The 15,086-nt window shown below is 37.8% G+C and overlaps 1 protein-coding gene across 1 annotated transcript; it reads left to right on the top strand.

Annotated features, from left to right (window-relative positions):
* The first annotated feature begins 11,916 nt into the window (after positions 1-11,916).
* On the top strand, positions 11,917-14,649 carry LOC126725968 (uncharacterized). The gene is made up of 4 exons (XM_050431034.1): positions 11,917-13,720; positions 13,908-14,112; positions 14,232-14,407; positions 14,522-14,649. Exons 1-4 carry the CDS (start codon positions 11,917-11,919, stop codon positions 14,647-14,649), a joined length of 2,313 nt encoding a protein of 770 aa, XP_050286991.1.
* Positions 14,650-15,086: the final 437 nt, after the last annotated feature.

Raw genomic sequence — 15,086 nt, forward strand, 5'->3', positions numbered from 1 at the left:
AGGTATTCTTATGTAATCCTAGATTAAAAATCCTTATAGGATAATAAATAATATAATACTAATTATCATGAACCAAATAGATAATTCCCATTTATTTTAAATTTTATCATATCGATAAATATATAATTTAGTTATTTAAATTATTAATTCCAACATAAAACTTCTATTTAAAAAAAAAAAAAAAAAAAAAAAAAAAAAGAAGTCCTACATAGGATAGTTATAAAAATAGTAAATGGTTAATATATCGTTCTTAAACTAACACATAACGACATAGTATAGTGAACGATTAAAATAGCCAGGCCCTAGTAAGATTGATTCGAGCATAAGATTTAAAGTAATGAAATATATCATTGTCATTTTTAAGTGGATGCTGCTTCTTTTCAGCTAAAAAAGTGGATGCTGCTTCTAAATACAGATTAAGGGCAAAATTGTCAGCACGACATAAAACTGAGAACTTTGCAAAATTTGACTCAAATTATTGTCAGCAACATTGGGATTTCAAAGACTCAAATTATGTCATTGTCATTTGCATCTTGACTCAAATTATGTCATTGTCATTTTTAAGTGGATGCTGCTAGACATGGCAAAACGGGTCAGACCCGACCCATTTGACCTGCAACCCGTTTGACCCGTAACCCGATTGACCCGTTTAAAAATGACCCGTTTTGACCCGTGACCCGTTTTGACCCGCGACCCGATTGACCTGACCCGAACCCGAACCCGAACCCGCACGTTTTGCCACGTTTACCAATGTTGAGTAGATTTAGATTGAGGTGTAATTTTTATAAAATATTTACTTATTCTTTTTTACTTAATATGTTATGTACTCTATTATAGTTTGTTATTTTTTACTTGCCACCTTTATTTTCTCTTCCTACTTTAAATAGATTGAAAATTATACCAAGATTAGTTTCTAGAAAGCTGGAACAGGAGTTGCACCAAATGTGGGTATCAATTCAAGTGTTTAGTGGTAATTGGTAACAATATCACTAGTGAGAATCTAATCACAATTAAGGAACTCATAAACAATTGACAGATTGCATCTATTTCCAAAAAAAAAAAAAAATTGTTTGAAAAATACGGGTCAACTCGACCCGACTTACGACCCGACTCAACCCGCGACCCGTTTGACCCGCAAACCCGATTGACCCGACCCGAACCCGACCCGACCCGCCTGTTTTGCCACGTCTAGATGCTGCTTCTCAATACAGATTAAGGGCAAAATTGTCAGCACGACATAAAACTGAGAACTTTGCAAAATTGTCAGCAACTCTCAGTCATTGTCATTTGTAAGTGGATGCCGCCAAAGGCAGTGGCTGTCAAACCGAGAACTTTGCAAAATTGTCAGCAACATAAAATTAGATACTGCTTCTCAATACAGATTAAGGGCGAAATTGTCAGCACAACATAAAACTGAGAACTTTGCAAAATTGTCAGCAACATAATCTCTCAATACTGAGAACTATGCTAAAATTAGGTGGATGCTGCCAAAGGGAGTGACTGTCAAACTGAGAACTTTGCAAAATTGTCAGCTACATAAAATTAGATACTGCTTCTCAATACAGATTAAGGGCAAAATTGTCAGCACAACATAAAACTGAGAACTTTGCAAAATTGTCAGCAACATAATCTCTCAATACTGAGAACTTTGCTAAAATTAGGTGGATGCTGCCAAAGGGAGTGGCTGTCAAACTGAGAACTTTGCAAAATTGTAGCAACATAAAATTAGATACTGCTTCTCAATACTGATTAAGGGAAAAATTGTCAGCACCACATAAAACTGAGAACTTTGCAAAATTGTCAGCAACATAAAATTAGATACTGCTTCTCAATATTGAGATTTCAGATTAGGTCTAGGTCACTGTCATTTGCAAAGAGCAAAATTGTCAGCAAAATAAAATTAGATAAGGGCAAAATTGTAACTTTGCAAGTTCAATAGTGAGGCATCCCATTTCCCACTTTATAAGCACAACACTGGCAATGGCATTTTACTAACTTTCTTCTTCAACTTCTCATGTTCAACTTTCTTCTTCAACTTCTCACTTTATAAGCACAACAATGGCAATGGCTCATGATAGGTGAGAGAGAATTTCAACTTCTTCTTCCCTCATAACTCGTTATTGACTCACGCTCTGAAAGTTTTACTGTTATTCTAACTAAACTCCTTTTTGTTTCAGAATTCAGCAAGTTGTGCTGGTCCTAGAACTCATTGCTGAAGTAGTTGGACTTGTGTTCCTTACCAGCTTTGTTGTTCAACTCATACGGTTAATACGCATATGCATAAGGATTTAGTCCATTTTGACTGGAAGACAACCTGCTTTTGTTGGCAATGGCCACCAGGAGGATATCCCACAATACTCTGTAAATTTTCCATCAATGGCAATGGCGGATAGGTGAGAGAGTATTTCAACTTCTTGCTCCCTAATAACTCTCTAAATTTTACTATTATTCTAACAAAAATCCTTTTTGAACTCGTTGCTGAAGTGGTTGGGTCCCTTGCCAGCTTTGTTGATCAACTCAAACGGTTTATACGCATAAGGATTTGGTCCATTTGGACTGCAAGACAACCTGCTTCTGTTGGTAATGGCTACCAGGATGATATCCCACTTGCTGATGCTAATGATGAAGCTGAAGCTGATGCTGATGCTACCAATAGGCAATAGCCATGTAATTGTGAACGAGGATCTGAACATCTGACCTCAAAGTACGTGGTCTTTCTTTTTAGACTTTACTGTAATAGTCCATGTGCCTCTTTATGTAACTTCATCAACTTTTATTTGAGTTAAATACATGAGCTTCTGTCATTTTTATCTGCATGCGCGTTGTGCCGTGTATTTTGAGTATTTTTCGTTATTTATTGATAATTTCTTTTTTTAGAAACACAATATTTTGGGCATCTTTCTTCATTTTCTAAGAGTGTAAAGCAAAAGAAAGAATTAAATGCATTTTTGCTTCTAGAATCCGTTGTTTGTTTTAATTTCTTCAGAAAAAAGAAAAGGCTTTAGAAGATTTATTTATCTTGGTGATCTGCTTTTTTTTTTTTTTTTTTTTTTTTTTTTTTTTAATTTTTTATTTTATCTTGGTTATCATTGTTTGGCGTGAGATTTATATTATTAGAGAGAATTGAAATGTTTTCCTTTTTGCATAAGTTTGTACTGTTTGATTTTGTGGAAGTTTTTCAAAATATTGATTCTTCTATACCATCTGATTTTAGTAGGAAATATGTCAACGATTTATTATTTTGAATTTTACAATGGACTTTTTAAAAAGTAATTAAATAAAGAGCGCGCATGCACAAGGATATTTACTCATATATTTATAACCAGATATTCATTCTCATACACTTCATTTGATTTTTGGAGGTAATATATGTTACTGATTTAATTACAGCTTTTAATAATTTAAACAGCTGCAGCCTTTAGTAGTCTGTGTATCTGGTTGCTGATGGAGCATAATTAGACTCTCCCATATGGTTTCTCTAAAAATAAGCTTTGACTGTTTTGGTGGGCAACTGGGCAAGTGTAGTTTGGTTCCCCTGTTTCTTTTGCTTTTGTCATTTGAAGACTAATCAAGAATCAATTTGGCTTTGCTTTGTTTTAGGATGTTGAATTTTGCTGTTCAAGAGCTTTTGTACTTTTGGGCAGTATGAAATGTTTTGAGCCGTTTTAATCTTTTGGTAAAATTAATTGATATGTGTTTCTTGGCTTATACATGGTAACACATCATCCTTACGTGATCAAACACACACATTTAAATCCTCATCTTATGTTTGGTTGTTTAGAAAAGGTAAACAAAGTTCTGAACTAAGCAATTTGGATAGCTGGACGAGTAGCATACAAGTTCAAGATAAGTTTATGAATATACAAGCAGCTCTGTTCATTATTGGGATATTTTTTTTTTCATCTTAAGTGATAGAGGAAGATTTGAACCTCAGACATCTCTCTTGGAAATACCAAGAAGTGCCAATTGATATAAAGGTCATTGGTCTGTCCATGTTATAGTGTTTAATGGATGGCAATGAGTGGCTTTATGAGTGTTGTGATATTTGCTTTCGAATTTTGGGTAAAGCCTGTTTAGCTTAGTGAACGTGCCTAATTCTTCTATACGATAGACTGATAAGTATTTTAGAAACTGGTTTTAAGTGTTGTTGCCTTGATATCTGATGTGGACATCTAATCCGTTAGTGTAGTTTGATGGCAGTGGGACCAGTCCATTTTAGGGTGACTTGGTGTTATGGACTTAAGGTGATGAGTTTACTACAGAGTTTAATTTTCTTCACAAATTTCTATTCACAATCATATCCCTGACCTTGATGCAATTAATTGCTTTCAAATTACAATGACATGATTCGCATGCAAGGAAATCAATGGTGGATCGAAATGTTTCTAAAACATTGGTGAGCATCTCTCTTTGGAGGTTCTCTTTTAAACTTTTAAAATACAAAAGAAAACTCTCTTTCCGATTGTCAGGCATGGTTTTCTTCTAACATTAAATTTCTTGTGGGGTTTTGCATTTTACTTGTTGCTTATGTTTTGCAGTGTCGGTGTATTGCTGTATGTTTGCATTGTTAAAAATTATTATTAGCAACAATGCGATGTGTTATACCATGTTGTGTATGCTAGAGTGGATGCGGAAGAGGAAGCATAGAGGAGGAACATTGAGAACACGAGGGTTACGTGGTTCAGCCTTACGGCCTACATCCACGGAGGAATCCCTTAAGGGCTACATCTTTATTGTATGAGAGTGTAATACAATAATGTCCTGTGTTACAATGAACCCTAACATGAGTATATATAGGCGACTAAACCCTAGACTAATAGACTTCTAGTATAAGTAGGAGACTTGACTTGCACACAAAGTAGAATTAGGGTTGGGCCTATTACAATGGGCTAATATGTCTAATATATATCTCTAACACCCTCCCTCAAACTCAAGGCGGAAGCTCGATGAAGGCTTGAGGTTGGACAAGCATGAGAAGATCACTTGGAGATGCCTTGAAGAATGCCTTCGAAGAAACCACAATGAAGAATGTGCCAAATGTCCAATTTCGGAGCCTCAAATGCAGAAATGGAGCCCAAAATCGGAATCTACGCGAAAAACTGAGCAAGATAGGCCCTTTTGGAAATTTTGACTTTTGGTCAAAGGTCAACGCAAAAGTCAAAGTCAACTTGTCCAGGTCAAAGTCAACAGTCAAAGTGCTCACGGGTCAGATCCGGGTGGTCCGGGTCGGGTCGGTCTGGGTCAACGACGTGGTGCTGACGAGACGACGCTGCTGACGTGGCTGATGACGTGTCGCTGACGTGTACTATGGCTGACGTGGCCGTGCTTGCGTGGCTGCTGACGTGGATATATGACGTCATTTGGTGACGTCAGATGACGTCAGCAATCAGTTTTCCGGCGCGTGGAATGCGCGTGACAGCGTCACCGGCGCGTAGAGGAGAAGCCAGAAACCCAGGTGGCGCGTGAAGGCGCGTGCAGCGGCCGTTGAAGACGATATTTCTTCCGTAGGTAGATCGGTGGTTGACATGGTCGATTGGATGGCGCGTGTGGCCAAAGGATGAGCTGAAGTGATGAATCTGAGACGGCGCGTGGGAATTTTCCGGAGGCTTCTGCGGCGCGTGGAGGCGCTGTAGAGATGTTTGTTTGATGCCAAGAACGAAGTTTGGCTCTGATACCATGTTAAAAATTAGTATAGAGATGTGTTATATCATGTTATGTATGCTAGAGTGGATGCGGAAGATAAAGCATAGAAGAGGAACATTGAGAACACGAGGGTTACGAGGTTCAGCCTTACGGCCTACATCCACGGAGGAATCCCTTAAGAGCTACATCTTTATTGTATGAGAGTGTAGTACAATAATGTCCTGTGTTACAATGAACCCTAACATGAATATATATAGGTGACTAAACCCTAGACTAATAGACTTCTAGTACAAGTGGGAGACTTGACTTGCACACAAAGTAGAATTAGGGTTGGGCCTATTACATTGGGCTAATATGAATAATATATATCTCTAACACCCTCCCTCAAACTCAAGGTGGAAGCTCGATGAAGGCTTGAGGTTGGATAAGCATGAGAAGATCACTTGAAGATACCTTGAAGAATGCCTTTAAAGAAACCACAATGAAAAATGTGCCAATTGTCCAATTTCGGAGCTTCAAATGAAGAAACAGAGGCCAAAATTGGAATCTACGCGAAAAACTGAGCAAGATAGGCCCTTTTGGAAATTTTGACTTTTGGTCAAAAGTTAACGCAAAAGTCAAAGTCAAAGTCAACTGGTCCAGGTCAAAGTCAACAGTCAAAGTGCTATGGGTCAGATCCGGGTGGTCCGGGTCAACGACGTGGCGCTGACGAGACGACACTGCTGACGTGTCTGATGACGTGTCGCTGACGTGTACTAGGGCTGACGTGGCCGTGCTTGCGTGGCTGCTGACGTGGATAGATGACGTCATCCGGTGACATCAGCAGGAGTTTTCCGGCGAGTGGAAGGCGCGTGTAGTGTTGCCAGCGCGTGGAGGAGAAGCCAGAAACCCAGGTGGCGCGTGGAAGTGCGTGCAGCGGCCGTTGAAGACGATATTTCTTCCGTAGGTAGATCGGTGGTCGACATGGCCGATTGGACGGCGCGTGTGGCCAAAGGATGAGTTGGAAGTCAGGAATCTGAGGCGGCGCGTGGGAGATTTTCCGGAGGCTTCTGCGGCGCGTGGCAAGGATTTGTTTGACCGGATTTCTAGGTTTTTGTCGCGAGAGATCTTGGAACACGCCTGTGGTGTTGGTTTCGTCAGGCGAGGCTTGGATTTGCGCAGATCTGATAAGTTAAGTCACGGTTTGCTTGAGTCTGTGGATCTTGGACACAGCACTGCGCCACGGTGGCTGCGAGATGCCGTGGAGTCTAGATCCAGCAGAGAGGCATGCTCTGACTTCTGTTGGCGATATGCACATGAGAATCTTCTTTGTTTGCCAGAGATATTTGTTTGATGCCAAGAACGGAGTTTAGCTCTGATACCATGTTAAATATATTAGCATAGAGATGTGTTATATCATGTTGTGTATGCTAGAGTGGATGCGGAAGAGGAAGCATAGAGGAGGAACATTGAGAACACGAGGGTTACGTGGTTCAGCCTTACGGCCTACATCCACGGAGGAATCCCTTAAGGGCTACATCTTTATTGTATGAGAGTGTAGTACAATAATGTCCTGTGTTACAATGAACCCTAACATGAGTATATATAGGCGACTAAACCCTAGACTAATAGACTTCTAGTACAAGTGGGAGACTTGACTTGCACACAAAGTAGAATTAGGGTTGGGCCTATTACATTGGGCTAATATGAATAATATATATCTCTAACATGCATTATGAATTTGAGACCTATATTTGCAAGACATTTTAAATTGGCTAGGATGCTAACAACTCTGCGTCCTCCTTGTGGTGCCCCCATTCTTCAATCTGCACTCTTCATTTTAATTCTTGTTAGTTTCATACTTTCATATTGTTGGCATTGGGTTTTCGCTTATACTTGAGCTAACTGTATTTTTTGCTTTAGAGCCTTTTTGTTTGGTTATATCAGTCTTATTTGAGCATTACTACCATGCGGTTTGTTAGGTTGGGCATCAGATATAGGCATATAGCTATGCTTTTGATCCTGGAAATCTATTTTCAGGTGTTGGGGGGGGGGGGGGGGGGGGGGGGGGGGGTGCTCTTTTCGTCACCTCTAAGTTTTTTCAGGTGTGGGCATCAAATACCATCATCGGCTGAAAATACAGCTTGAAGGTGTGGAGATCCAGATTGAAAAACCTCTAACATGTTGGCATGTTTAGGTAGGTTGTGAGCAACAGAGTTATCAAGTCTACAAATATGGGAAAATGAAATACAACAGCTGGTCTCTGTGGTCACTTTGGCTACTGCAAGGATATGCCCGTAAGGAGAAGAGGAGTTGTCGTCACTTCGGCACCTGATCACAGCTTCAGAATCGCCTTCAAGGATAAAAGATGTTAAGCCAATTTCTTGAGCAAAGTAAATGGCTCTAGCTGCAGCCATTGCTTCAACAATATCGGATGAGTATGGCAGATTCACCAATTCAGATAAGGAAGCAATCGGTTGTACTAGGGAGTTCCGGATCACAACACCGAGGCCAGCTTTATGTATCTCTTTGAATGTGGCTCCGTCAAAGTTCACCATGAAGTCTTCTGCAGGAGGTGGGCTCCATTTGTCCCGAGGACGAGTGCAGACTGGAGATTGGGGCGGTATGACCTGGTTTGCTTGGTGATACTAGGTGAGTGCTTGTTGGGCATTCGTGGAGACTTGGCTGACTGGGTATTCTTTATTAGTGGTTCTGAGTTGGTTCTGGCGATATCACACTGTCCACATGATCATGACAAGCAGATTGACATCTCTTCCTTCTTCATGAGTGAGTTTGATGAGTTCTGAGACCGTTTGGAGTGTGTTAAATTATTTGACTTTTGGGTACTATTTTGGAGTGTGTTACATGTTCGTTTTTAAAATCTCATATGCTTCATTTGATTTCAAAAGGAACTGTATATCACTCGTTAGCTACTAGGTGTGAAAGTGCATCTTATTACAATATTACTGGTTGAGGCCTCCGTCAAGTGCGTAGAGGCACTCACTGGACATTGGGCTGACTTCTGCATCTTATTATTATTATTATTATTATTATTATTATTATTATTATTATTATTATTTTGAGAATCACTTATCTGCTTTATTTAATTTCAAAATGAACTATACATCACTGATTTAATTATTACATGAAATTTGGCTTTGTTATTTCGAGAGAATTAAATTTGGGTTAGGTTAGAAAAAAAATCTGTCACTACTCACTACTTTTTGAGAATCACTTATCTGCTTTATTTAATTTCATGCCATCTACATATTAAAAAATTTAAACTTCTTGTAAACAGATTCTTCAAAAAGTAGCCTTGAAGTAAAAAGAGCTTGAAAGAGCATCACTATTGGTTGAGTAAAAAATTTAGCAATTTAACACTACAAAAAAGTTACTTTATTTATTTTGCTATCTTACTTTACAAGACATTTAATATCAATGGTTTTATTTTAGCATTCAACAGAATCAACACAATAAAATAATATATCTACTACAATAAACTATAACCACCATCACCAACACAATAAAATAATATATCTTTTAATAATTTTTTCTTTTTCTTTTACTTTCTTAGCTAGCAGCAAAAAAATAAGATGGCTGTGCACTAGCTCAGCAAGGAAAAAAAAATTAGTATTTTAGTAAAATGCCTACAACAATAGGATACTACTAATCTTTAACCCCTGTTTGAGCAATTGAAGATCTTGTAAAACGTTTTAGAATGCTACCTGTTTTTAAGATGGAGTGCAATAGAAAAATTCATCGACTTTTTAAGTCTTTTTCACACCTAGACTCCTAGTCACACCAGGGCCTATCTTAACACATAAGAATTAAGAAGAGAGATCGAAGGTTTGTCTTTAATTTCCATACTCTATAACCTGTTCACACCTTTTCTTGGAGTGCTGCTAGGGGTATGGAAAAATTCATCTACTTGTTCACACCTTTTCAATTTCTTGCATGATTGATGATTATTCAATTGTACAATTTGTCACGAAGTATAAGAATGTAGGCGGCCCACGTGAGGAAATGAGAAGCTCTCTCTCTCTCTCTCTCTATTTTTATATAACACTGTTTTCTCTCATAATTTTTCACATATTAATATATATATATATATATATATTTTTTTTTTCCTTTTCTTTTCTTTTCAGTGCTCTCTCTCTTTCTCTCTCTCTCCAAGAAAAAATTGTGCCCAACATTCATATATGTTTTCTAAACATCATTTGAAGACTATGGATTAACTTTATTATCCATTAATATTTTTAAATTGGTATATGTTTAACTATAAATGAAAAATTACTGCTTACCAATATGAAAAAATATATTTAATAATTAAAACGTACCCCCATATGGTACCATAACTGTACGACTTTTCTAATTAATTAATCAATTATTGTTCAAACAATTTTTTTTATTAAATTAAATTAAATTAGCTAAAATGCAATTTACACATTCGATGGAGCAGTCTTTAAAGAAGATAACAAATTCGGACTTGGGGTGGTCATTCAGAATAGTCAAGGTCAGGTCATTGAAGCTCTATCCCAAAAATTACCTCAAGCTTACTAAGCAATGGATATTAAAGCTCTAGCTGCAGCCTGTGCTATTGAGCTTGGGACATAACTTGGTGTTACTCGCACTTTTTTGGAAGTTGATTTGGGGATTATTGTTAAATCAAGGTTGTTAAACCCGGACCGGACCATACGGTTCGACCGAAAAATCTGGGAACCGTTCAGATTCACGGTCCTTTTAAGGTAAGGAACCGTTCCATGCGAAAAAAGCATGAACCCGTCTGAACCGCGGTCCGACCGTCCGGTTCTGTGAACCGTGGGCGGTTCAAACGGTTTGAACGGTTGCATTACTTCTGCCTTAAAACGACGTCGTTTCAGCCCTTTTTTTTTTTCCCCTCCTATACGACGTCGTTCAACCTTTTTTTTTTTAACCCTCTCTCCAGAACACTCTGAAACCCTCACTCTCTCAATCACACGAAACCCTCACTTCTCTCATTCACTTTCTCGTCTCTGCCTCTATCCCTCGTCGCCGTCGTTCCACCATAAATCCTACCGCTGTTCCACCATAAATCCTACCGCCGTTCCACCCTTGTTCCACCGCCGTTCCACCCTTCTTTTGGCTCAGCCCAGATCACCGTCATTCCACCCTAAATCCTACCGCCGTTCCACCCTTGTTCCACCGCCGTTCTGGCTCAGCCCAGATCGCCGTCGTTCCACCTTTGTTCGATCTCAAAGTCTCAATCACTCTCTCGCCGTCGCAGCTCAGCCCAGATCGCAGTCAGCCCAGATTGCAGCTCACTCACTCACGCTCATCTCTGCCTCTCTCCCTCGTCGCCGTCGCAGCTCACTCTGTGCCTCGTCGCCGTCGCCGTCGTTTGGTACTTTATTACCCCTAATCTGTTTTTTCTTTGTTAATTTTTGCAAGTTGATTGTGGATGATTTAGGTCAATTGAAAATGTGGATGATTGTGGATGATGATTGTTGATTTTTTTTTTGCTGAAAGCATTGTTGATTTGGAAGATATGGTTTATTTTGAACAACAAACTTGACCATATCGTGTATGAATGGACTTGAGATGACCCAAGTGCTGATTTGCAATAAGGTGTCATTCTGAAAATTTAAGCAATTAGAGTTCAAACACGTCATATGCATAGTTATTTAAATTACCTACTGAAAATTTAATATAATCATTGATGTAAGTGAATACACTACTAGCAATTGGATGATTGGCTTCCATGATGATTGGCTGTAATATAAATATATATAAATCTCTGTTTTCAGATTTGGATGATTGGCTTCCATGATGATTGGCTATAATATTTTTATTTTTATTTTTTTGCTGGTGTATATGATTCACTTGATTGATCAATTATGCATATATAGCCAATTTCATACTGAACAGAACTACCTCAGCATTCTGGAACCTCTCTGTATTTCCATAGTGGCATTCCTTTCCTATCCCCATTTTACTGTCATAGTTTGTGATGTTGTAGTTGTAGAATAATGGCATAGCATCCTATGTGTTATCTGCTGCTTAAAGGCAGTGGTTTTACCTTTTACAATATTTTAGGCCCTGCAAAATAACATTAATATTTTTTAGGTGCTTGAAGTTTATGATTCTCTCTATATTAGCACCTATAGATCAATTTGTGATTCTTTGACTCTATGACTTTGTGTATGTTAGTTTGTTAATTTGATTTTGTGTATGAAGTTGTGATTCTTTGACTATTTGTATTTCAGAAATTGATGGGTCTATGCGTGTTTGATTGGTTGTTTAGTCTTTTAGATTAAAATGGAAACAGAGACTAGGTCTACTCCATCACATGAAGTTGATTCCAATGTAATGGAGTCTAGCTCTAGAGTAAGGGAAAAGGTTGATCCGGCTTGGGAACATTTTAGTCTTGGGGTGGATGAGAAGGGACGAAATACTTTCACATGTATGTATTGTAGGCAAACATATAAAGGTGGGGGTATTAATAGGATGAAAAAACACCTTGCGGGGATAAAAGGTGATATTGGATCATGTAAAAAAGGTGATATTGGATCATGTAAAAAGGTTTCTCATGATGTGAGATACCAAATGTTGGAATATGTGAAGGAGTTTGAGTTGAAGAAAAAAGCTGAAAAACAACATCAAGCAGAAATGTTTAGTGTGCCTTCCACAAATAGTAATATACAAGAAGATGAAGATGTTCAAGAGGTGTATAGTAGTGGGTTGCCTAAAAAACTTGTTTTAGGTAAAAGAAAGGGTACAAATCCAGTGGATAATTATTTTGCTCCAAGAACTACTCTAGGAGCTCAACCTGGTCTTAAAAGTGTGTTCCAAAGTAAAGAAAGGGTGAGGCAAGCTGATATGGCTATTGCAAGGTTTCTGTATGACAATTGCATACCTTTTAATGTAGTCAATTCAGTGTACTACCAAAAGATGATTGATGCTGTAGCTGTTGCTGGTCCTGGCTACAAAGGTCCATCTTATCATGCTGTACGGGTCCCTTTGTTGAGGGATCAAAAGAAAGAGGTTCAGTTGTTGGTTGAGTCACAAGGTAGGCATTGGGCAGAAGTTGGATGTACACTTATGGCTGATGGTTGGACGGATACTAGACATAGGTCATTGATTAATTTCCTTGTTTATTGTCCTAGGGGAATGGTATTTGTAAAATCAGTTGATGCCTCAGATATTGTGAAGAGTACTAGAAACTTATATAAACTGTTTGATGAAGTAGTTACATGGGTTGGTACAAAAAACATAGTTCACATGGTTACCGACAATGCTTCCAATTATGTATCTGCTGGTAAATTGTTGTGTGAAAAGTATAAGACCATTAGTTGGTCTCCTGGCGCAGCACATTGCCTGAATCTTGTGTTGCAGGATATGGGAGACATGCCTCATGTGGAGAGACTTAAAAAACATGCATCCAAAGTTACAGTTTTTATTTATAATCATGTAGCTTTGATTGCTTGGTTGAGGAAGAGACCTGGTTGGACAAATATTGTACGTGTAGGAGCAACAAGATTTGCTACTACTTTTCTTTCATTTGGAAGTCTTCATGTGCATAAGCATGACTTGCAAGCCTTAGTGACTAGCAGGTTCTTTGTGGACAATAGATTGGCAAGAGAGTCAAAGGCAAAAGAAGTAGTTTCTATCATTTTAGATAATTCTTTTTGGGATGATATTAATGTTCTTGTCAAGATTTCATTGCCGCTCATTCGTTTGTTACGGATTGTTGATTCTGATCAAAAGCCTGCAATAGGATATGTGTATGAGGGCATGCATAGAGCACGGTTGGGAATCAAGAAGATCTTCCAAATGAAGAAGCACTTGTACAAGCCATACACCTCAATTATAAAAAACCGTTGGGACAAACATTTGCGTAAAGATCTTCATGCTGCTGCATATTGGTTAAATCCCGCTTTTCAATATGATGAGGAGAATTTTTGCCGGAAACCAGCAGTACATATGGCTGTTTTGGACTATATTGGGACAAAATATGATGGTGACAAAGAGAAGGTAATTAAGGAAACCCAATATTTTCGAGACCGTATTGGGAGCTTTGATAGAGAGCTTGCATTGTCAACAAGCACAACCACTCATCCAGGTGAGAAGTAATTAGTTTACTTCAATACCATATATTAAAGGATATAGTGTGCATTCAAGTAATTAGTGTTGCATTCAAGTAATGTAGTTGGGAATCTAATTACTTTAATACTATATGTTGAGAATCTAGTCTTGGACTATATGTTTATGTTAATTAATATTAAATTATGTTGTGTTATGAAAATTAGATGAATGGTGGAAGTTGTGGGGTGCTGATGCTCCAAACTTGCAAAAATTGGCAATTAGAATCCTTAGCCAAACTTCCGCTTCTTCTAGATGTGAGCGTTGTTGGAGTTTATTTGACCAAATACACTCTAAGAGGAGAAATAGATTGGAGCATCAAAGGCTCAATGATCTTGTGTTTGTTCATCATAACTTGCGATTGAAACATAGGTATCTAAATGCTATATCTTGTCATTATATTAATTTTTAAAAAGTCATTTATATAATGTAATTGTTAGTTACTAATTATGTTCAAATTCCAATAATGAGCATGACATTTTATGATGCAGGCTTTACAACAAAAAGTTTAATTTTGACCCCATTGATTATGCAAGTATCGACAAAACTGATTTTTGGGTATTTGTGGAAAAGGAAGACCCATATCTTAATTATGAAGAGTTGGAGAATGCAATTTATGAAGAGGATGCATATCCAGCAAGTGCAGGGCCTTCTTCTAATATTGAAGGTTAGTTTATATGTAAAAAAATATAATATCCTATATTGATTTTTCTTTTTCTTTTTAAGCTTGTGTAAACATTATTATGATTTTTCTTTTTATTTTGTTCAACCTTGTGTATAGAATCTGTAGATGATAGCAGTGAGGTTGAAGGAATTGATTTGGGAACATTTGGACAACCTGTTGGCCCTCCTCCTGGATTTCCAGGGAATGATGATGAGCATGATGATTTGGACATTGATGATTTATGATTTATGATAATTATGTTTGAACTTTGAAGTTATATTTTGTATTTTAGAGATAATTTCTATGTTTTTTGTAAGAAGCTTGGAAAACATTTCTATGTATTCTGTTTGTGTACTGTAACATTTTAGAGATAATTTCTATGTATTTTATATTTTGTATTATGTTTGTGTACTATAACTTGGAAAACATTATTATGAGAAACAAGGTTGTACACAATGTGTAGTTGTATTATGAGAATTTTTCTTGGTTGATTTCCTATGGTGTTTGGCTAAGAATTTCGTGTCCTGTGTTATGTTTGCAATGAGGTTTTAATTGAATTTTTCTAGGTTCATTTTGGGTGATTGGTTGTGAAAATTCTGGGTTCATAGGGGCTGTTTTTAGTGATATATTCAGTGGGTTTTGCTGGGATTTTGGTTGTGAATTTTTCTGGGTTCATGGGGGC

The sequence above is a fragment of the Quercus robur genome, chromosome 5, assembly GCF_932294415.1.
Source record: "Quercus robur chromosome 5, dhQueRobu3.1, whole genome shotgun sequence".
NCBI classification, from domain to species: domain Eukaryota; kingdom Viridiplantae; phylum Streptophyta; class Magnoliopsida; order Fagales; family Fagaceae; genus Quercus; species Quercus robur.